The sequence below is a fragment of the Anastrepha ludens genome, chromosome 4 (genome assembly GCF_028408465.1).
Source record: "Anastrepha ludens isolate Willacy chromosome 4, idAnaLude1.1, whole genome shotgun sequence".
Taxonomy (NCBI): Eukaryota; Metazoa; Arthropoda; class Insecta; order Diptera; family Tephritidae; genus Anastrepha; species Anastrepha ludens.
Genome location: NC_071500.1, coordinates 110,498,193 through 110,523,677, shown reverse-complemented (window position 1 = coordinate 110,523,677; position 25,485 = coordinate 110,498,193). Strand labels below are relative to the sequence as shown.

Sequence of the window (25,485 nt, the reverse complement as noted above, 5' to 3'; positions counted from 1 at the left end):
TTATTTTTAACAATTTTTTAATTTATTGTTTTTTTTTTTTTTGGTGCTGGCACTAAAAGTGGTAAACTTCATTAGCAGAGAACTTCTCTACAAATAGCTGTGAGCAATCTTTTTTTTTTTAATTTTTAGATAAATAATTTTCACTGGTTCTCCTCTGGGACTTCATATTCAGCAATCAAATGCACGAAGCCCTCATCGTCCGAGTACGCCATCTGTTTAGGCTCACATGTCACGTTTCATCGTACTTAGTTGGTGTAATACTTACTTATGCGCAAATGCCTCAAAGTAAGCAAAATGCATCATGAAATTTTTACAAGCACCCAGTCCCCAAACGAAAAGGCAAAACAAAAAAAGCAAACTAAGTGCCTATACGAGAAGCACACGCCAAATAAATTTGTTAGAAGGAGGTCATCTGAGATACAAGTTTGACAAGTTTCGCAGCAGAGCGATTGAAAGTGAAATTTGTGAGAAATGACTACATTGGCGCGGTGTAGACTATAAGCGATTGAGCGCAACTAAGTAAGAGTTTTAGTTAGTGTGCGTGATTTGCTTAAGTGGACTTCCTTTCTGCACAACACTTTTTACAATTTCACACAACCTTTGGTAACTGTAGCTGCAAACGAGTGTGAGAGATAAAAGTATGCCTTTCTTTGGTAGATGGAGGAAATGCGTTTGAGATTTGCGACACTTTTAAGCCGATTTGCATTGATTATTTGCACATTTTAGGCACAACGAGCGCATAAGTGCGAAGTGGCAAGAAAGTGTGTGAAGGTTGGCATATGCTTCTCTTCATTTCTTTTATGCTTAAGTGCTATAATGTTTCAATTTGCTGAGTGAAAGTCATGAGAGAATGGGTGTAAGTTTACCAAAAAGAAAGCAGGAGGAATGATTTTCTGAAAGTGTAGTTCATGTAAATTTCGCAAATATGCAGTTGTCTGCGTTGTTGCTTGAGCGGCGCTGATTGAATTTTCGTTTCTTTAGAGTAATACATTTTTTTAATAGTAAATTCTATGTATGCTTATGTATGGAAGCAAGCATAAATTAAACACTTAAATAATTTAGTATTAACTGCGTTTGTTAATCATCCATTAACTAGCTCCTCTACTGAGCCCATCTGTATATGAATAAATTCTCATGTATCAAATCAGCAAAACATATATGTAGACTCCACATTACTCGGCTATTGAAAATTGAACCATGAAAAAAATCGCCATACCAATTCAATGCTGCCACACAAAAGCGCGCCTGTTTACGTATTCAAGACGCGTCAAAGCGATAAGCTGCACACGCGTGCACAAAGCGAAAGCAAAAGCAGACTTTCAGGCAAACAAACGTGCTTCACTTTTACATTGCTCGGCACATGAATATGAATACATGAAAATACGAGTATACTGTGGGAACAGACAGATAGGTGTGCGCTTTTCAATTCATCACTTGGTCGCTAATTCATCAGGAAATGCGTTAAGTCTAAAGGAAAAATCTGTCAATAAAATTAAAAGAGCTTAAGCAAAAGGAGGAAAAAATTATGTTTGAGGTGCTTGAGAGTAGTTGACTATGTTATGGAAGCAATATATGAATGCTACTACATGTTTAAATACAAACATGCACATTAGGGTGGTTCTTCAAAAATTTCAGATGCACAATTTTTTTCGGTCTCACCACCTCAAGCGGTAAAACAACGGTTCTACTACATGTTTAAACATAGACATACACAATAGGGTGGCTCTTCAAAAAACAAATTCACGATTTTTTTCAGTCTCGCCACCTCAACCGGTAAAACCACGACCAAAGGTAACAGCCATAAATTTTGGTCCCGATTGGAGGCGGTGAAGACGTGTCGCTTAGGGGTGAAAATTTTGATATGATATCTGCGCCTGTAATAGTATTGCGCCGTCATAGTTTTAAGGAATCAGACATAGTAATTGTTTCTAAATTTAAGGACCACCCTAATGTACACCTTATGTACAATTGAACCCAAAAAATTGTTAAAAACTATCGGCGTAGCGGTTGAAGTTCAAGAAATCTGACGTACAAGTTTTATTTAGGCCCACCCTAATATGCATCATATTAACGATTCAGCCCAAAAAAGTTGTTAAGAATGCAGAAATTTTATTTAAGTTGTTAAAATTTGTCCTGCATGCCGCCTCGCTCTCAAAGGCGAAGATACAAAGTCTTTCTCCTGTGTGGGTTGTTTTCGATACCGAGTAAGCTGAAATGAATTTTCCATGCTGATAACTCAGAAGGCATACAAACAAATCAAAAAATTTTCAACTAAGCAGCAGCTATATTCAGCATATATATTTCTGGGGTTTCAAAGAAAATTAAAGTCCTACTTTTCTACTGGGGTCTTTGGTGTAGTCATTGCTAAATTTTTTTGATGGGCAGCACTTTCAGAAGCAGTAGGTTTAGAAAAAGTAGTTTATATTCCTTACTTTGGTAGCAAAGTTCCACTTCCAAGCCAAGCTTCGAGGTACTGAATTGATCTTCATGGCGGCGTATTCTCAGCAGCTTAGTCAAGTGGAGATAGTTTTGGCTACGATCTGTAGGAAATAAAAGAATTGGATCGGGACGTAATTGCTTTGCCAAAGATTCTATAAAAAGTCAGTTAACAGTCTGGGTAGAAAACTTAGCAAAATATCGTCATAGAAAATTTGTTTGACAATCCAAGGGATTTTGCATGCTTCAAACACCGGGCTTGCATCAAAAACAATGTAGGTGTTTCTAGAGTCCGATGTGACTTTTTAATTTGAACTTCCAATTGCATGCGGAATATCCCAAAGTCATTTATTGTACACCGCTGAGCTGGAAGAAATACTAAAACTTAATTCTACCAATTAATTTATCAACCTCTTTGAGAGTGTAAAAATTTCCACAAAGGCCAAAGAAATCGAGTAGTGCTTGCGGGGGAATCAATAGATACTTAAACTAAAAGTTGGCGAATTCTTCGTTACAAAAGTTAAAGAAAATACGAGTTGCCAAAAGCTCAGAAAATGTGTGTACAGAGCCAAAATTCAAATGGAAATGGGCAACAGTAGCGAAAGTTGAAACAAAAACCAGAACAGGAATGAGTGTAATTCGGTACAATACCGAAGAAAGTGCAAGAAAACTAGTGGCCAACGATGTAACGAATCGCTCAAACAACCCAAATATGTGCACATGCACACGTTTACAGCTTAACACTTGTCTGTAGTTGCGAAAACTTTCAGTGCAAAAACTTACGTCAAAGTTTCACATTTCAGCTGCGAAAGTAGCGGCTGACGGACAGCTGAGCCAGTGGCGTACGGTGGCGTATGAGTAGCCGACGAGTGTGAGAATACTTGTAATGCTTCAAGAACGATATTAAATGTTCTTCCCACTCAGTACAGGTTTTAGCACACACTCCATTTGCTTGGATCAAAATTGTACGAAACACGCACATGTACACATGCACAAATCTACGTACAAACAAAGAGCATACATGTAGGTGGGTAGCTAGGTAAAATCCTCCTCTTTGTAAGTTTGCCACTATGAATTGCAATGAAATGAAATTAAATTCATTGGAAAACCTTGAAAGAATTTTTAATTACTTTGATTAATTTGCTATGTGGTGAAAGGGGAAGGACTAGAAAGTTAGTGCAAGCTTTCAAGTTTTAAACAAAGGGGCATTCTCCTACTCAAATACAAATGTGTTCTTAGGAAAACATACACACACATTCGCGCACAATTCTAAGAACGGACATGGTTAACAAAGAAGTTAGTTGAGTAGCAAACCAAGAATAAAGTGAAAGCGTCGAGCAAACAAAAAACAATGTATTGAATTGAAATTTAAAGCGGTACGAGGTAGTATGAATTGATATTGCGACCGTGAATATCTGCTCACACATAAATACATACATGAAAATATATAAATGCACACATGCGAGTTGTAAAATTTAGCACAAGCTGGTGGAAGCGAATAGTTCAAAAGGCTGAGCAAAGTTAACGACACATCAGACAAAATTTGAAATTTTAGTTTTAACCCTTAACTACAGACGTCAAATTATATGAACGTTAGTAGAGACCACCGCAATACTGCATTTTTGGTCTAGATTATCAACTCCGCCTTTTGTTAGATTATAAAATTCAATTATCTCTGGTTTACCAGTTTGAACACCATTGTTTTGATTATGATGCATTGACGAAATAAGCAATACAACTTTGCTTTTTTTTGGGACATAAGACAAAAATGTCATGTTGCTTGTAAATCCATAAAGAGACGAGTCAATTTTTTTTTTGTCTTGACGACAAAAACGAAGGTGGAATTTCTGTTTTATTTTTTTTCAATGTCCCAACATAGGTAAGATTTTTAGTTTTCAACGCATTCACTAATTCAATTGACGAAAACCAATTATCAGCAGTTATATTACGATTTGTGTTAATAGGACTATGAATAAGTTCGTGCGGTTTTTTTTCGAAATTTGAAACTTTATTGACGTAAAATGGTTACAAATTTAATATTCAAAATATTGTCCATCGCTTACTACTACTTTTTCCCATCTTTCTGGCAATTCACGGATTCCCTTTGTGAAAAATTCGGTCGGTTTTGCCGCAATCCACGAATCGATCCATTTTTTGACTTCATCGTAATTACGGAAGTGCTGGTCAGCCAGGCCATGTTGCATCGATCGGAAGAGATAGTAATCGGATGGCGCAAGGTCTGGACTATACAGCGGGTGGGGTAGGACATCCCATTTGAGCGTTTCTAAGTATGTTTTGACCACTTGTGCAACATGTGGCCGAGCATTGTCATGTTGCAAAATAACTTTGTCGTGTCTATCGGCGTATTGCGGCCGTTTTTCTCGCAGTGCTCGGCTCAAACGCATCAATTGTCGTCGGTAGACATCCCCCGTAATCGTTTCATTCGGTTTCAGTAGCTCATAATACACAACACCCAGCTGGTCCCACCAGATACACAGCATAACCTTCAGGCCATGAATATTCTGCGCCGACGTCGATGTTGAAGCATGGCCAGGGTATCCATACGTTGCCCGACGTTTTGGATTGTCGTAATGGACCCACTTTTCATCGCCAGTCACAATTCGATGCAAAAAACCCTTTCTTTTGTGCCGTTGAAGCAGTTGTTCGCATGCCATAAAACGGCGTTCAACGTCTCTTGGCTTCAATTCATACGGCACCCAATGGCCTACCTTTCGGATCATTCCCATGGCTTTTAAACGTTTGGAAATGGTTGATTGATCAACTCCCAAAGTTTTTGCAACCTCTTCTTGCGTTTGAGCCGGATCTTGATCGAGCAATTCCTCCAATTCGGTATCCATGAACTTTGGCGGCGCACCCTCGCGTTCTTCGTCTTCCAAGCCAAAATCACCACTTTTAAAGCGTGCAAACCACTTCTGGCACGTTCGCTCAGATAGAGCATGCTCACCATAAACTTCCACCAAGATACGATGACTTTCGGCTGCTTTTTTCTTCATATTAAAATAATGAAGAAGAATTCCCCGCAAAAACACATTATTTGGCACGAAATTCGACATTTTCAAGTGTGGTAAAAATATTGTTGTTTACGCTTCAAATAAAAAACTTATACTGACGTTTGTGCCTTACGACAGTAGCTCTCCAATGAATGTTTGGAAATGTGGATCGATGGAATAATAATCAAGTTACGCCATCTGTTGTAAAACCGAAACGAGTCCTATTATAAATAGGTCTCGCAAGTTTTAGCACTGCCTGTGTAGGCTTTGAATATGTCTTTTCTTCCTTACTGAGATCATATCCATCCGAATTTTTTCCGCAGTAAATATATGCATTAAAGAGGTATCCCGTCCTTGCATCGGTAAGCGCCATTATCTTCAGTCCGTATTTGGCTGGTTTGAGAGGCATATATTAAACTTACATCTGCCGCGAAATGCAACCAACATCTCATCTACTCACACATTTTCTCCAACACAGTATATAGATTGACAGTTTGCGATAAATGCTTTAAAAACTTCCGATATAGAAGCCAGTGGATCGGTTTTTATTCGTTTGTTTCTGGTTTCCAAATCATCAAACCCTATACAAGAAACAATTACTTGAAAACGGTTGCTATTCGTTACTCATCTGAAAATATCTCGGTCACTTCCATCCGTAGCAAAAATTTATCGAATATTTTCGTGGTTGGATTTAAATATCGAAGTTAAAATTAGTAAACCCAGGAATGATTTTAATTCTAAGAGATCTAAATCTCGAAGATCCGACATGCTTTCGCCGTTTTTATATCTCTGCCTTATTTTCACAATTTTTGCATTGGTTGAACGAAGAATGATATTAAGGATATTATTGTCAAAAAATAGGTTCCAAACTTCCTCAGGATCTGCAGCATGTGCCGTGTGACTTCTGACGCCTGGGCACTTCACAACAATGTTATGTTGTAATGTTCTGGTATGCTTAGGTACTGCAGGATCTTTTGACCATTTAAACCGATTTTTACCATAGAAACAGCTAATATTTTCACATACATCAGTAGGTGGATTATCAGTGTCCTCATCTTCTGCTTCTATTTCTGATTCAGTGTCAATGCCGCTTTCCACATAATCAGAATCTGAATCTAAATTACTTACATCAGAATTAATTTCTTCCAGCCATCTTTCCACAGCTTCTTCAAAATTTTCCTTTCCTATTTTAACCCTCTTTGAAGGGCCTGGACTACTTCTTCCATTCATGACTTTATTCTAAAATAAAATGACAGAGTTATAATATACATAAAATTAACTGTTATCCAGTTTAATTATAACACGAAATAAAAATATACAAACGTCAAGACCGGTAATTTTTACCGGTTACAAAATTTAATTTAATTTAATTTAATTTAATTTAAACAAATGACACTGCACACAACTGATACAATAGCAAGCAAAGTTATACTAAGTCCCGAAAAGGTGAATAAACGTATAAATGCGTAACTAAAAGAGATCCCACTAAATTGAAGAATTTAAACTGTTTACCGGTAAAAAATACCGGCCGTCTGTAGTTAAGGGTTAAAAAATAATTGTAAAAAAACGTCAAATAAAAAATGTAGTTACTTAATTACTTCCTGAGCATTTTTATACATTTACTTATATTAATTGAATTTTATTCCGCTCTACCAATAGCTCACTAAAAATTAAAATTTTCTCAGCTAAGCAGCAGTTTTAAAAATCAATAAATAAAAGTTTTAAGTTTAAGTTTTAAAAATCAAAAAAATAAAATAAAAATAAATTGTTTTTTCAGCTCCTCACACACCTTTAAAGCCGACTGAGTAGAGCAGTGGAATATTTTGAAATTTTAATTTTTTTCTGTGAACTCTTAATTGTACTGAGGCTTCCAAAACTGCACACCCGAGTAGAAAAATCTGCTGACAAAAAGAAAACATAAAAATTTGGTAGTCACGCACCAATCCATTCGGCTATGGCGAATAATAAATTTAAAACAAATACAAAATACAACTAGCATTTGAGTGAAAAAACAAGTTTGAAGCGTCTAGTTTTATAAAAATATCAATAAACGAAATATTTCTGAAATTAAAAAAAAAATATGAAATTAAGAAACACAAAATATATGCAAATAATAGCAGTTAAGCGCAATTTTTCTTTAAAATATATTAGTTAGCAGGCTCGCCTCGTTACTCCATTTATGTGACACATTTCGCCCAACGTGAATTCTGTGGACACCTTCAGTAAAACGTTTTTTTACCCCTACCGCTTTAAGTTTAGCGTTTACGTCTTCAGCTGCAAAAGCGCTCGTTTGTTGTGATTTTTTTGACAGGAGCTTTTAATTTTTTTTTTTTTTTCAGTAACTCGACAACACCTACAATCGCCCAAAACCTCGTCGCACTCGTATGTGTGGCTTCTACACCACACTTGCAACGCCACTGCAGCTCAAATCGCACCATATTTGCATACATTTTATTTTTTGCGCAATTTGCGCCGGAGTTTTTGCAAGTGTAAGTATTTTTATGCCCGTTTGTATGTAGGTGTGCTCAGTTGTGTGTGGGTGTGTGTGGTGCATTTACTGACATTTAGTGCCATTAAATCGACAACGGAAATGGAAATACAGCAACCTAAAAACGGTGCCAGTAGAGGATAGTGAGCACAGCAAAACGCAAAAGGAAACAAAAAACGGCGAGCTGAAAGAATTATAGTGGAATTGTGTGTGAGTGGAACAACAATTTTTCAAACTAAGCCAACAGGTAAAAACAATGCAATGAGTGCATGAAAACCGCCACTTTTTAAGGCCATTTCGTAGCGAAAACTGTGCAAAGGTAGTAAAATTGCATAAACTGCCTACCAACTACAAAGTGCAGCGGAAGCTACACTAAGCCTCATGGCAATACATTGCTGCACATTTTAGTGCATTCTCATTTTTTATTCATTCTTTTGCTGTTGCACCTCTTTATCGCCTTTTCGAAATTTTTCTACGACTATGAATTGTTTTTCTAACTTTTCGCTGTTTATCAATGTCACTTGGAAAATGTCTGGTCGTGAGCTAAAATCTATAAATTGTGTACGTCTGTATGTTAGCGTGGTCGCTATTTTTACACCTGTATTTATGTACGTGCATAAGTATGTAAGAATGTATATAAATACTTGCACTTAGATGTAAAAGAAATGCCTGCGTAATCGGCAAATCGGGTTTTGTGCCGCGCATGCAAATTTTGACCCAGTTTCGTTGGGTAGAAAAAGAAGAGTGACTTAAGCCCTTGCAGCAATACAAACAGTGTAATAATCAGCAGCGTTGCCAACTAGGCTAGAATAAACGTGTTTTTGCAAGATTTTACAAAGCTATTGAAATAAAAGGAAGTTTTCTTTTTTTCAATTTTTTTTGTACTTTGACTTTTCATTTAAATCTAAAAATACGCTTTGTGGGATATTATGTTTTCTAAATTTTCTTATATAGCATGGAAACTTGGACAATGAATGTAACTCATATAAATTGCATAGAAACATTTGAAATCTGAATATTAAGAAGACTACTGAAAATTCCGTGGACCGAACGCATCTCAAACTCTCAAGTATTTCGCAGCGGAAATAGCGATGGCAACCATCTCTTCATTAAATGCAGAAAAATACCCTAGCTGGGTCATATATGTAAATTGTGTTACAAAGGGTGATTTTTTAAGAGCAATAGGAAAGCTTTTCAAAAAACACACGTAAAATTCAGAAAAATGCATGAAATTTTTATTTAAATCGATAGTACAGTCCATATAATTTAATGTTTGAGGATTATTTCATGCAAATGTTGACCGCGACTGCGCTTCAAATGGTCCATCGGCTTACTCCAGTTTTGGCATACTCTTTCCAATGTTTCGGCCGGTATCTCACATATAAATGATTTAATGTTGTCTCCAATGCGTTAACTGAAGCAGGCTTGTCTGAATAGACACGAGTTTTAACATAGCTCCACAAAAAATAATCTAAAGGCGTTATATCGCACGATCTGGGTGGCCAATTGACATGTCCCGAACGTGAAATAAAATGTTCACGGAACTCGCCTCTCAACAAGTGCATTGTTACGCGTGCTGTGTGGCATGTGGCACCGTCTTGCTGAAACCACACGTCATGCAAGTCAAGCTCTTGCATTTTGGGTAAAAAAGAGTTGGATATCATTTCACGATAGCGCTCACCATTCACAGTTACGTTACGATTCGCAGCATCTCTGTGATCTTTTCTGGATACATTGGTAGCTCCTGCAATTTTTCTGGCTCATCTTCACTCCAAAATCGACAATTTTGCTCATTTACGTACCCATTGATCCAATGAGCTTCGTCGCTGAACACAATTTTTCGACCTTAAACTTTCTTAACAGAACACGCATTTTTATATTAAAATTCAATGATTTGCAAGCGTTGTTCGTTTGTAAGACGATTCATGGTTAAATTATAGACCAAACTGAAGATGTTTGACAGTAAAATAAAACACGAAACGTGCGTCAACTGTTTAAAAAGATAATAGTTAAAAAATCACCCGTTATATTCTTATGCAACGCCGATCTGACAATTTATTCAGTCGTTAATATACCGCAGATATAATGACACTCCCATCCGAACCAGATGAATTATATTCTTGGTGCTTGAGCTCACATACTTCATAAAATACAAAACAATGCGTAAGTGTTTCTTTTTCAAAATCACGTAATTTATTAAAAATTCAGTAGGGCTTCTCTGGAGGTAACTCTTGAGGTCGTTTTTGACACCTCTCCTTGCTGGACTAGCTGTAGGTAGTTGCAAGAACCTGACTAAAATAAATAAGATCTTTAGCCCTCGCACTCAATATAACTGAGCCGATATAGTCATCCTAGATAACTCAGGACACAAGAAGACAACTGGTATGTATACTTAAATCATTTACAGAGCAGTTTCCGTAGAATTTTTCTTTTTTTAATGAAGTGAAATATGGAACACTTAGTGGAAAATTGTGATTAAAAAATTTTATCAAGGCCAACTTTTAACTGTCAGAGCTTCGTTCAAACTTTACTGATGAATTGTATTAACTGAAAATAGAAAAAAATGGTGCTCTTGAACTAGTATTTGAAGAAAAGTGGAAGTCCAGCGAAGAAAACAAATTTTTTAATAGTCCTTAAAATAGAATCGAATTGTTTTGGTAGTCACGCCATAATTAATTTAATCAGAAATGAACTGAATAATAATATTCTTAAATATCTAACAAGAGTTTTTTCCAATAGCGGCGTGCAATAGCAAACTTCCGAGTGTATTTCTGCCATGATAAAGTTCCTGATTAAAAAGCATTTGCCGTTTGGAATCGGCTTTAATTTGTAGGTCCCTCCATTTGTGGAACAACATTAAAACGCACGACACAAGTAGGAGGAGCGCTGCCAAACAGAAGTGTACGAGGCAATTTTTTATCCACTTTTTATCTAGGACAATTTTTCCGGTGAGCCCCTATTCCTATTTAAAATTTTACCTCAATACTTCATTACTTTAGCTACCTTACCCTAATAGTATCGATCTTTCAACGCTTCTCCGGGATAGCCAATTGCCATGCCCCATGCGGCAGATTATATGATAACCGCGCTTAGCACGCAAACTCTATTTTTTCAATTGCTGATTGGCGTGCCACGCTGTTGAAGCCAAAGATCGTCCGGCACATGCTTTTAATTCCAGTACACTGAAGATCCACAATCAGGATTCATAGAAATAACTATTTCAGTACAATATCAGCTCACTTGTGAATAGGTAATGTCACGTCACAGAAGGGCTGCTCTTAGAAATAGGCTGACTCGGAGACCGGAAAGATGCATTGTGGTGAACAACACTGATTACGCCGATCATAATCTTAAATGCCCTCAAATCATATATTAACTCTAACGAGAACTTTCCAAGTAAAAGTTGCTCTACAAACATTTTGTTATATTTTTTCTATATTTCTACAGCTCTACAGAATTTACACAAATCATTATCCGGCCCACGAAAAGTAGTACCCGTACAGCCATGTGTCCATTGCCTCGCTCACAAGACGCCATGCGCCGATTTTTGTGAGCTCTAATTCTTTATTCTTCCAGTGCTGTTAAACTAGCAGGTAAATTCATAGTACGAAAATTCATAATATATTTGAAGTTACTAAATCAGCTCTGGTACGTAAATCTTATTTAAGTGACAGACACTTCTATGTAATATAAGGTACGGGGATGCCTCATCTGAAATTTATAACATTAATGCCGGTGTACCCCCAAGGTAGTGTCTTAGGTCCTGTCCTTTATACTATATTTACAGCTGATATGCCCAATTCAGAAAAAGTAGAAGTAGCAACTTTTGCTGATGATACAGCATTTATCGCTTATAACGAGTCCCCTGTAGAAGCTTCATATCTTTTGCAAAATCAACTCCAAATTTTGGAGTCTTGGCTTAACAAATGGAAAATAAAAGTTAATTCCGAAAAATCTACACATGTCACTTTTACATTAAGAAGAGAGCAATGCCCTGCTGTATTTTTAAATAATAAACAAATTCCCACTAGTGACAGAGCTAAATATTTAGGGATGCATCTTGATCGACGCCTCACGTGGAAAAGTCACATTCAGGCTAAGCAACAACAACTAAAAATTAAAACAACACGTATGCACTGGCTGCTTGGCCGTAACTCTCAACTTAGCCTAGAAAACAAAATACGGATCTACAAAGCTATTCTGAAACCCATTTGGACCTACGGAATACAGCTATGGGGAACTGCTAGCAACTCCAATGTGGATATCTTGCAACGTTACCAATCGAAAACATTGCGAAGCCTTGTTAATGCCCCTTGGTTTATTACCAATGGATCTATCCATAAGGACTTAGGTATTCCTTTTGTAAAGAATGAAATTCGAAAATATAGTACTAGATATCTGAAACGATTATCTAATCACATAAATCCAGCTGTTATTTGTTTATTAGACACAACCAATGAAACTATACGGTTAAAACGCAATCATATATTAGACTTGCCATTCCTCTAGTATGAAGCTACTCAACCTATAAACTTTAAGGTAAAATTAAGTAAGTTAATCTTAAGTGATAATATTAACAAACAATGAATTTAAGCAATCTTGAAGTACTAATTAATTTTATAATTTAAGAACGAACTGTACAAGTTAATAAGCTGTTGTAATTTCTATGTAGATTTGCACAAAAGCAAAACTACCGCTGCCATTATCTTATAAGATCTAATTTGCTGAATGTCTTATAGTAGATAGATTGCAAATAAAGTAAGTTATAAAAAAAAAAAAAACTAAATCAGCAAAGAAATCAGCATAAATGGGGTTATCGCCCTTAATAAGTTACCAGATCAGCTTGATCTGCTACCACCAGTTGCTTGGCATTCTTCGCAACTTATGAAAGCAAGAAATCTGGAGGAGCTTGTAAGATTGCGCTCCATTTCTTTATTCTTATCTCTGATGCTATTCCTTGCACAGTCAGCTCGCTAGTTTATTTTCTTGAAGAGCCATCACCTTGTGCCACGACACAGCGTATGCCGATGTAGTGTTATTGGATAGATTCTAGGAATCTTTGTCACTAATGCACATATTTGGAGTTAGTCGTTGCTGATCCAAAGGCCTTGATGAGTAGCCCGAATGTGTGCACAAAAGACGAGTTTAAAATTAGTGTAGTCCATTATGCTTCCCAGCTTAGCTGCCTTGGCAAATGAATCGTTCGCGGCCGTCAAAATACTGCATTAGCTAAAAAGCCTTTCAGTTTTACGCAAAAAGCAAGGGAGGCTGTCTTTTGTGTGCAGGCCTGTAAGCATCGCCCGATAAGAAAAGGAGCCCAAATCTGGTTTCTATGTATATTTTTGTATATTTTTGAATTTCTTTAAAACAAATTCCCATGGCATTCATAGTGAAGTTTTTTTTCTATTTAAACAAATATCTATTTTTTCATTGACTGAGAAAATGGCTTAACTTTTCAATCAGATTGTACCGACCTATGAACAACACCATTTTCTATTCAAAATTATTTCATCGATATGTGCGTTGAGTCATTGAGATCACATAACTTGTACGCAATACAGTCATTCTCTCACAGCTCAGAATTACGCCGCAGCGCTCATAGCGCATGGCTCGAATACCACCCGCATTTTTTTCAACAAAAATGAACTCAGCTGCTTTTTCGGGAAATGATTTTCCAAACAAAATATAATAGATAATTGAAATCAAAACGTAATAATGTTATACACATACAAATATGCTTGTCGAGCATAGCAGATAAGTAAAAAAAAATTGAATAACCCAAAAAAGTCAATGCAAAAATAAAAAAACCGGCAAGCTTCGTGATTATTTTTTCATAACCTTTTACTCAATATGCCAGACAAAATAATTCAATTTATAATACATGAATATGCAGCTGCCTACACAAATAACTGTAAATAAATATGCAAATTTATATGCTTGTCAGTCATTCAGCCAGACATTGTGTCAATCAATGCGAAGAGCAGACAATAAGCGGCAAAAGCTGAACAGAGTCGACAAACTGAATGAGTTGTATTGATATTGAGGCCAGTGCCGCTCTTTGTCGGCTGAATGTAGGACTTATTACTATGGCTCACACTCTCATGCTAACACAGCGTACATATTAATACACCTGCACTTATGCCGTTGCCGTCATAAAATGTGCGATTTTACCATTCACTTCTACACATACATATGCACATACATATACATGCCAACCTTTTTTTCTTACTCATATTTAATACAATTTATTATAATGCAATAAATTCGTATGGCGAGGAGGGAATACGAGTTTTTGTGTGTAGCGCTTACTCAAAAGGCGCTCGAGTGTAACATCATGAAAAGGAAAATCACCAAACATATAAAGCGAATGGGAAATAAAAATTAACAAGAAGAAAAAAAAGGAAATCTCATTGCATTGAAATGGAAAGTAAATTTCGTTTCTGCCATTCAACGGGGCGTATACGTAACGCGCTGCGCTTTCAAGCATTTCACCTGCCTGCTGGGTATTTGTGTGTGTGCATGTGTGCGCATATGTACATAACTTAATTTGGCGTTATTTGTTGGCATTCAACATTCACGCAAATTTGCAAGCATACTTACATATATATGTACGTGCATATTAGGGAGGTAAAAAAAAAATTTGTTTTTGTTGTTTCACGCTGCTACCCCCAAAACTTACTCCTGGGTCAGTTGGATCTTGTACGGGTGTAGGCCCGACGCAAAATTCGCCAAGTTGAAGTCTGCGAAAGGCCAAGTTCTTGTGCACGGCGAGGAATAGACTGCCTCGGGTTCTGCTGTACACTTTCACGGACCGCGGCAATGTTCTCGGCTGATCTTGCGTTCCTTGAACGTACGGGTGTTGGCTGATTGTTTACTGACCCGGTCGTCTCAAATTTGCCCACCAAACGTTGAAGAGCCGACTTTGAAGGGCCACCACGTCTACCGAAAAATGGGCGCAATGCGCGCAACGTTTGCGTTAATGAACACTCGTTTTGATAATAAAGTTTTATCATTTGAACGTGCTGTTCAATCGTGTAACTTGCCATGATGATTTGGCATAAACAACTGAATAATAAACAAAAGATTTGACAGATGTCACCAAAACAAAATGGTCATAAAATAACTTTGGTGGATATTCATTTCCCCCATCTATATAATTGGCGCTTTGTGGAGAGACCTGCAGACTCTGAACGGCAGATGGTCTTTTATGATGAGCTTTTCCATGACAGAAATACACTCGGAGGTTTGCTATTAACTGCTGAGGCGCAACCGCTATTAGAAAGAAACGTTTTCTATTATTTAAGTGTTTCGTGCACAGATATTCGAACCTCCCACTTCCGAATAGTAGCCGCGCACCAACCTATTCGGCTACGGCGGCCGAAGTTTCAGGGGGTAGCAACAAGAAAAAATAATCGTTTTTTTTTTGGGTCACCCTAGTGCATATATGAACATATGTAATTACTCTATACGAGTATATGCAGTTATATATTTGTAGAAAAGTTTCAAGTACTTTACCGGCTTTTCGAATGTACGCATTCTCTTCTGGGAGCGCAGGCAAATTTGAATTCATTTTATTTACACAAAAAACCAACCCATTGAAGCAAAACACTGGATCCCTTGGTTTGTTTTGTTGCCTCTGGAGTGTTCTTATGAAAGGATTGCAATGCAATTTGCTATGTTATTTTTTAGTATGAGTAAGTTTTTGGTATAACATACGCACATAGCACCAACTAAAATGGGTCAACATGTACGTCTGTGCAGAGTATGAATTTTCAACGAGAATGTAGCATTCAGAGATGTGTTAAAATATGTTTACGTGTGTAGCATTTCTATTATTTTGCCATCACTTTACTTTCGAAAAGATCCATTTTCTTATTAAAAATGGAATAAAAGACTGATTGTTTTGCAGGATAAATTTTTAATAACGTCACTTGCATGCCTCTTCAGGATTTTTCCAATAAGAGCAGGAGTACTTCTATATCCACTATCCCTTTTTTGGTTAAATTTACTTTCATTTTTAATTTCGTTTTTCATGTAAAGTAGCAAAAATTAGTTAGCGCTAAATTTCTTAAATACCAACAAAAACAAGCAAGGACTTAACGCACTGCAAAACTATATTTAAACTTAACCTCTTTAATTTAATCACCAACTTATTGCAATAAAAGATTTCGGAGATCTTGGAATTGTGTTCGATAATCATATGTGGTCGAAAGTAGCCAATTATTTTGGGCTTCAGCCCAACGGATTTCAAAGATTCATATACCAAGAAACTTTCCTACAATTCTTAAGTTCGTCAAATAACCTTAGTATCATCAACATAGTTCCTCGAGCTCCGTTGTGGATCATAGGATCAAAGCAATGAAAATCAAACTTCTTACATCTTCGACATCATGCAATGCAGTGGAGAGCATTTAAGCTATGCCATAGGCCAGCGCCAGCGGAAGCAGAACTAATACTAATATATTCCCAAATTTCGTTATTCAACGAGATAATATTGAACTTCTCGATTCCTTTCAATACCTTGAAAGTGAGATAACAATATCAGCAGATGGCGACACAAAGAAAGATATAGGAAACAGCTTAGTAAAGAAGAAAGCCACAAGCTTTTATAAATAAAGGACTACACCGCATTCTCAAAATTTAGTGGCTCTACACTACTTATATAAGTAACTCGCCGTTATACCGACGCTGTAACAACAAACCCGTCGCCACAATCATTAAAGGCGAAAATCGGGTTGGCTCAGGCATACGGAATTTTCCCCGGAGAGATCTGTGGCACTCGACTGCAATCTGCAAGGCAGTCGATAAAGGGGAGGACCTAAAACATTATAGCGGTGCACAAATTATGACTGGAAATGAAGGATTTAGAAAAAAAATCATAGTCGGTGTAGAAGCTTCAGCCAAGATCGCCCAGGAACTAGAGTAAATTATGATGATTACAATCCTCAAGTTAGACCGAGTTTAAATTTTCTTCGGTTATGAGTTAGGTTTAGGCTCGGATGTGAATTTGGATTGATATTGAGTTCAGTTCGGCTTTTTTTTTTGGACTGGTTTCACTTCGTTTACCATTCTTTTAGACTTATTTTATTTTAAGTTTCTTTGGCTTCTGTGTTTGCTTTGCCCTTGCCTTTGCTTTGAATTTCTTCTGGCTTAGCACTGGCTTGGTCTTCAGTTATCTTAGGTGCGAATAGGCGAACTTCTTTCGGTAATGATCGTATTTTTCAATATTTTGCCACTTGTTCATCCACTTAGGTAGTTTTTAAGTTCTATAACAAGGCACAGAATGGAAATATTTTTACGTCTTCTTTATTACACTCAGTTCAATTTGTTTTCGTAGACAAACGTTTTTAAAATATTAGATTTTCTCAACAGCTTTACCAAATCAGCGCGCATCAGAAAGCTACACAAATGTATCGCTTTTACTTTTTAATAATTCTGAGCCTTTGCAATTTGCCATTATCGCTGCAGGATATTTGTACATATTGCAAATGTGTGCATGGCCAGTATGCAGACAAACCTATTTGGATTGATGTTGGTAAACGGAATGAAATATCAGTAATCGGCCATTCATGTGGACGGCCAGTAGTGTACACTTGGAAGGTTGTTACAGGCACTGACGGTATGTATATTACCATAGCTGCATGAATGTAAATCCTAGTCTTGGCAGCGTTCCATTTTTTAAACTTATTTCAGAGACCCTGCTTGATTTAGGGAAAACGGATGTACCTCGAGTCATTTGGCAGCCGTTTGCAGTTTCAGTTAAACCTAGTAATAAGGGCGAAAATAATCGCGTTATAGTCACGAAAAGTGATGGTCATACGAAGGAACGCTGTGTGGTAAGTACAAATAAAGTCACGAAAGAGAATTTGCCATGTGTTGTCGAAAAAGGCATTGACGAGTTTGCCCAAAAAAGGGTTGTGAAACGGATAAAAATTTACGGAAATTGTCCTTGAAACTTGTAAAAGACGTAAAAGTGTTGGGACCCATTTTCATTAGCAATTGGCACCGTTTTACTTTTCTTTCATCAGTACGGAATTATATTTCTCTCCCTCATAAGTACGAGTATGATTTTCGGCCAGGACTTGAAAAGACAAACACACATCTGTGAATGCTGAAAAATTATTCTCGTGAGTGCGCGATCTATTCGAAAAGTAGGGAGTCAAATATTTGAGAGAAAAATCTTTCTTTCTTGGTGCATGAGTACCAGTCAGAAGTGCATAGGTTCGAATTTCCATGCATGAAACACCAAAATGAAAAAGTTTTTTCTAATATAGTACCGGTCGCCCTTTGGCAGGCAATGGCAAACCTTCGGGTGTATTTCAGCCATGAAAAACCTGATCATAAAAAACCATTTCACGTTCAGAGTCGGCTGAAAACTGTAGATCCCTCCATTAATGAAACAACTTCAAGACGTACTCCACAAATAGGAGGCAAGGCACCTAACAGAAGTGTACGCACCAATTATGGTATTTATTGATTGTTTTTATTGACCTAAAAACTTTAAGTGGACGGTAATGAATATTAAAATCTCTTGTTCAATTTGAGCTGATGAATTGAAAAATTGAGCGAGAAAATTCTTCGGAATCAAAGTTTTTGTTTCGAGTTCGAATTAAAAAACTTTAAAAGTATTAATAGCGAAGAAAAAACATCTAAATTAAAATATTGGATATCGAAATCTGTTTTGCTATCCAAGAAAATGATCTAAAACCAACAGATGAGAGTAAAAAAATTAAGACTACATTTTTTTCAAGCCGAGCTAATGAACAATAAATCAAAAAGTAAAACAACCGAGAATCTTTTTTTGTCTCAGAGACAGCAAAGCCCACATTGTGAACATTTGAACGGGCACTTTGATTTCCTTCATCACTACAATCTTAAGAGTGTTTAACTTACCTTTATTATCTTATGTACCTTTTTTCATTTCCTACTTTCTCCTCCTCTGGGCTTATCCGGTTTTCCCTTTTTTCAATTGTCATTTTTTATTTCTTCTGATCTCTTTATTAATTTCCTGTTTGTCTTCGCTTCATGTTTTCTCTTTCTCTATTTTCTTTTCTCTTTTAGCTTTTCTCTTTTCTGTTTTTTTTTTTCTTTTCCAATTTTTCATTTTGTCTCTGTTCTTTTCTTTTTCCTATTGTCTCGTTACTCTTTTCATTTCTCTTTTCTCTTCCAGGTTGTTTCGTTTACCTTTCACTTTTCTATTTTATTTTACCTCCATTCCTTGTTCTCTTGCCTTTTTTCACTTTCACTTTTCTTTTTCTCTATTCCATTTCATTCTTCCTCATTTCTCTTTTCTCTCGTCACTTCTGCATTATTCCTTTCCGTCTATTTTCTCTTTGCATCTACATTGTGACTCCTTTCTCTTTGGCTTTTTTCTTTCAATTTTTCGTTTTCTGGTTTCTCTTTTTGTTTTATGTTTTCTCTTCTGCTTTGGCTTCTCTGTTCCCGCGTTCCTTTTACCTTTTTTATCTTTTATTTTTTTTCCTTATTTATTTTTCAGTTTTCTTTTCTCTTTCCTTTTTTTTATTCCCTATTCTCTTTATTTCTTTATTTTTCCCTGTGCTGACTCTTTTGTTACGTTTTCTTTTTCCTATTTCCTATTTCGTTTTTTTTACTTCTCTTTTCACACTTTTCATACTTTTACCTTCGTTCTCTCCTATTTCCTTATTCCGCTTTTTCTTTTTTTATTCTTATTTCTACCTTTATCTTTTCTTTTACATCTTCACCTTTGCCTTTGCATTTTTTTGCTTTTCTATTTTCCGTTTTGTCCTTTCTATTGCATCTTCTCTCGGCTCTCTTTTCTCCTTGCCTTTTTTGCTATTATATTTTCTATTTTTTTTTCTCTTCCTTCCATTTTTATTTCTCTTTTAGTGCCATATTGATTTCGTAAATTTGGGGATCTATAGTCACATTGATGGCGCTCGGCTCATCCCGATTGGCTCGGAGCAAGTCATAACCCTCGATGGTTCGCACAGCTATGATTTCGGTCAGCCAAAAGGAAAGCAACGCTATTTTTATGAATGGCTATGTACACCCGAAGAAAATGATATGCAGAATACTTATTGCCAGGAAGGAAAGATAATGTCTACTAGTAAGTATTCCTTGCCACCCAACAAGCAAACTATAACATTTCGCTCTTTTTCACTCTCCACCTTTTTCCATCCTCTTGCACCTTTTTTGAACTTTTTTCTACTTTGATAAAAAATAAGAAATTTGTTATTAATCTATTACTCTTGTTTTCACTCTCTATCTCTCTTTATTTTTATCTCTCACCTCCCTAGCTTCTAGACTCAGACTTGACGGCAATCTTTTAGCCATTGGCGGCCTCTATAAAATAACACTTCGGACGAAATCACCCGTTACGGATGCAATTGGCGGTGACCATATCTACGTCAAAGTTGAATATGGTACAAAAATACCGCTACTTATTTTGTGCCATCGCAATTGTATAAATTATCATTACATCGAAGGTGAAAGCATGTTTTTAGAAGTCGACTGCATTGGCCATTGTGGCGAATCACTTACATTCTACTTCTCAGTCGACGGTAAACATATTACGACCAACCACAATGGTAGGGTCAAATTCTTGACACCGAATGAGCCACAGTTCTATTTAAATGCCACACTCATTGCTGATGGCGTGGCTACTACGGCTAGAGTGCTTTTTACACGCAATGATCCACCAGCGGGTGGGACGTGCACGATTGCACCCGCAAGCGGCACAGCCGGTGATACACTATTTAGAGTTTCTTGCCAGGACTGGACTGATCCAAATCTACCACTGTATTATGTGCTGAAAGCGGAAAATTTATTATATGATCGGACCACTGATCCCCACTGGGAGGTGTATGTAGGGGAAGTGTCGGCACTGACCATTCGCATTTGCGATCACTTCAATGCTTGTACTAAATACGAAATGCCTATAGAACTTATACCTGCAATAATACCAACGGGGTTGAGCGATATTAAAAAATATATGAAAAGGGAAGCGAATAATTTACAAAATTTATTGCATGGGGGCCATTTCTCGCGCGCCGTTGTCAAAGCTACACTGATGATGAAGAGTCAAGGACTAGCTGCGATTAAACATATACTTGCGCCATTTGCTAACTTTGATGTGGGCTCTTTGGTTAACTTACGGCAATTAGGCACCATGGTGAGTGAACTTATTGAGCCTTTGGGCAATCTAACAAGTGAAAAGGTTGAAGTGGTTGGTGAATTTCTTGACAAACTTACTGAAGGTTACTCCAAGGTTATTGAAACTGGCGAAATAGAGGACATGCATAAAGAGGAGTTGGTAGATTTTTCCGAAGAAATTATTACTATAGTATCCAACTTCGCGGAAAAAGCAGAAGACTTTGTAGATGTGCAATCGCTGCTGTGGGAATTTGAGGGTGGAATGGTTAGAGTTTCCGATGAGCGCGCGGTGGTGGCGCCTAGAATTGCACATTTAATTGAATATTATGGTGAACATGATCACCTCAATGATAGCGTTTTAGTGCCTGTCGTTAAATGGAAGGATACTATTTGCAAGTCATTTGAGATATTGGAAGAAATTGGCGCTGCCATGAGTCTTAAAGTGCACAAAGGGGATGAAGAGCTTATCATTAGTGAGAAGAGTGTACAAATGTCAGCCTTCGGCATAGATGATGACGAGCCATTGATCATTGTCTCACACGATTATGTAATAACTGCAAAGCTTGCGATAGCCACGTTGCAGAGTATGCAATCAGAATTGCGCTGCGATGAAATGACCGCACAAGTGGTTTCGTTTAAAGTTAACCCTTTCTGGTGGTATCCCACTGAACATCCCCTCACCACCTCTGTATTCTTTTTCAGCGCGTTCAACAGAGAGGATCTGAAACGCAAAGTCACCAAACTCCATACGCCGATCACATTTGAAATGGCCCAAGATCGTTTACCTAAAGAGGCACCTTTGATACGTAGCTTCGTGAATGCAAATAACGAAATGCCTATCTATCAAGTGCGTGCTCCAGCGGGTGCAGCTGTTGTCATAAACGTCACCGCAGTCGAAGTGGATATGGACTGGCTGGTGAAGTGTAAGAAATTGCCCAATGCGAAAGAAGTGCGTGCGGGTAGACAACAAGTGAAAGCGTCAGCCACACATAAGGGCACCAAATACACAGATTCGAATGACAACGACGCAGTAGGCTGGTGTTATGTGGCACTAATTGCTGCTGAAGGCGTGACCATTCAACACAGCGCCAAATATGCATTCACCGTGGAATTGTACGAATGCCTGACGTTTAATGTGGACATAAATAACCCCACTTGGCTTACTAAGGGCTGCGTAGCGTCGATAAATTTAGATAGTGACAACATTAGCTGTTCTTGCCATCACATGTCCATATTTTCGGGTCGCTCTTACTACAGCACAGCCGAAGAGGTGGTGCGTGAACGCGTGCTGAAGGATAGTCTTCCCACGAATTGGTATGTAGTGGCATTCTATATAATGCTCATTTTATTGTTCACATGGCTACTATTACGCGCTTGGGACGATCTTACAACTAGTCAACACAAAAAGTTGGTAGCAAAGCTGGATGAAAACGAGCGCGATAAGCCGTGTAATATGGCACTGCGTATAACGACCGGTGGTCAATGGACGGCAGCCACTTCGGCGAATGTACTCATTTCGCTGCCGGGAGGACGCGTGTATACCATCACACAAAACCCAGAACAGCCACATTTGAAGCCACATACAACTCGCGTGCTTGACTTGCCGCTAAAAGTGAGTGAGCTGAAAAAACCACTGAAGATAATGATAAGTCAGGATAAAAGTGGGCGTTATCCGTCGTGGTATTGCGAGTCTATAACTATTGTCGATTTAGAGAATGGCGAGCAGCAACATTGCACGGTGCGCAAATGGATCGGGGACAAACCAATTGCTGTGCAACCAGACGAGGACACTGACAACAAAGACGACGATGTGCCAAACACGGGCGATGCCAACAAAAAACAAGATTCGATAGCGCATAAATGGAAAAAAGTGAAGGCTGCTTACCATGACGTCTTCATGACTTGGTTCTTATTTCAGCCACTTTTTGGACCTTGGCAGTATGGTATTGTTAAGGTGGACCGTTTCGTGCGCAGCTGTATTTGGATAGCAAAATTTGCGGTCATACTTTTACTAGTGTTCGTATATTTCAGCTACACAGATCTGGATAACTATGAAACTGAAAGAAAGGAATATGAGTTCTTGATACGTAGTTTAGATGGCCGGTTTCTACTGTTCATCCTAGGCAGCTATTTGATTACCCTTGTAGTGGAATTGCTGCTACTCCTAATTGTATATCCTGAGTTCTTATATAGTTTCAAAAAGCCCAAAAAATCAGACGAAGGAAGGAAAGTGAAGGAGGAAAAGACAAAGAAAAAACTGAATGAGAAAAAAGGCAAAAAAAAGAGTAAAGAGAAAATACGGGACAATCAAGACACGGAAAATATACAAAAGCAGGAGGGTGAAGAGGAGCGAAGCGATTCAAAGGAAGACACAGCCAAGAATTTCATGGTGTAAGAACGGAGAAAAGCACGAGTTATTAATTTTTTCTATGTTTTTTTTTTTTTTTTTTTAATTGAATTGCTGGTTTTTCATTTTACTATGCGTATAATAAAATTGCTTTTATTCCTTTTAATTTGATGTTAAGCATTGCGCATTTATTGACCTTTCCAACCATTTTTACCATTTTCTTTCAATTTCTTTGACTTTTGTATTTTCGCAAATTTCTCAGAGTTACTTAAATATAAAATTGTTCTTCTTTACTAGTAAACTGTAGTTTTTATTTTCGCATAAAAAGGGGATGAAGTAAAGCTCATTTCTGAGATATTGGGTGCTCTTTTATTAAGAAAAATCGCAACAAATGATTACTAGATAATATTGAGATGCTTCGAAAAGTGCTGAGGCCAAGCTTTTCCTACAATTTATATTGGGCATTGTGGTATTGTCCTACAAATGGAATGACTTCCATTAGGTGAAGTAAACAGTATTGCACAGTTTCAGCTTTCTTTCGCGGATGGAATTATCAAGTTTTGGGCTGTTGTTGTTGTTGTTGTTGAGGTGGTTGAGCATTTCTGAGCTGAAATGCTCCTAATTAGTGACCAGCTTTACTACCACTATCTCGTGTGATGACGATTTTTTTTTGTTTTTTTTTTTTGTTTTTTTTTGTTTTGTTTCTAAGTCAGATCCATTTAGTGACGCCCAAGTATAGGAGCAAATCCTTTATCTCGATGACAGATCTCCTTAATTTGCTGTAGGAAAGGCTTACCGAAGGATCGGAGTCGTGCCCTGGCTAGTCCCGGACATTCACATAAATAGTGAAACAGACTTTCCTTCGCCCCTTCCGCTTGACAGCTTCTACAAATGGGATTGAAGGGTAGATTGAGTCTAGCTGCATGATCCCCTACTTTCCAATGTCCTGTAAGGATTGCAGTGATACGTGGAATGTTTGGCCGAGAACATCCTAGCAGGTCAATCGTCCTTTGGATTTTGTATGACGGCCATGTGTTTTTTGTTGTAACACATGTAGGTATTTGCTTCCATCTTCTTTCGGCTAAAGCATGATAGTGTGAAGCTATGGATGCTTTAAGTGTGTTCAGTGGGATGGAGACTGTCATCGGGAACCCATATCAGGGTAATTTCAAGCCAATGGCTGAGCAGTTTCAGCTCCTCTCTACACTGTAGGACCAGTTTGGATGAAATGTAGTTGGAGTCTAAGGCCTTAATAGCTGCTTGACTGTCAGAGAAGATAGCTACTCTTGCACCAACTTCCTTGTAGAGTTCTAGGGATTTGCATGCTTCTCTGATCGCTAAAAGTTCTGCCTGGAACACGGTGGCATAATCAGGAAGACGAATTGATTGAGATAGGTTGATTGGATCCGAATGGAAGCCAGCTCCCAAACCACAGTTCATCTTAGAACCATCGGTATAAATTTCGATATCGTGTCTTCCAACCACCTCTCCTTTGCTCCACTCGGCTCTCGGTGGAAAACGTACCGTAAAGCCTTTCTTGAAGTTGAGGTCGGGGACTGTGTAGTCTGATCCGTTTTTGAGCAGCGGGGGTCCCTGTAGGAGGATCTTGCTGTGACCGTACGGCCTTGTTGTCCAGCATCCTATGTCTCTGAGTCTCACCGCGCTGCAAGTAGCTATTGTTTTAATGTGTAAATCTAATGGCAACAGATGTGTTAGTACATTGAGCGCTTCAGTAGGATTGGTGCTAAGCGCTCCTGTAGTTAAGATACACGCTGTTCTTTGTATCTTGTTCAGCTTAGTTTTGTTGTATTTACTTTCTGTTGCAGGCCACCAAACTAGTGCCGCATATGTTAGTATTGGCCTTACAATGGCTGCGTAGGACCAGTTGGATAATTTTGGTTGGAGACCCCATTTTTTTCCTAACATTCTCTTACACGTGTAAAGTGCTATATTCGCTTTCTTTACCCTCTACTCTACGTTGGACTTCCAGCTGAGTTTGGGGTCCAGGATAACCCCTAGGTATTTTGCCTGTTTGGTTAGCGTGAGGCTGACGCCGTTTAGTTTTGGGT

General features: G+C 37.8%; 1 protein-coding gene across 1 annotated transcript; it reads left to right on the top strand.

The window, feature by feature from the left end:
• The first annotated feature begins 17,280 nt into the window (after positions 1 to 17,280).
• On the top strand, positions 17,281 to 23,717 carry LOC128860600 (uncharacterized). The gene is made up of 4 exons (XM_054098219.1): positions 17,281 to 17,554; positions 17,629 to 17,771; positions 19,804 to 20,023; positions 20,214 to 23,717. The coding sequence occupies exons 1-4, from the start codon at positions 17,344 to 17,346 to the stop codon at positions 23,462 to 23,464; spliced, it is 3,825 nt and encodes a 1,274-aa protein (XP_053954194.1). The 5' UTR covers positions 17,281 to 17,343; the 3' UTR covers positions 23,465 to 23,717.
• The last annotated feature ends 1,768 nt before the right edge of the window (positions 23,718 to 25,485 follow it).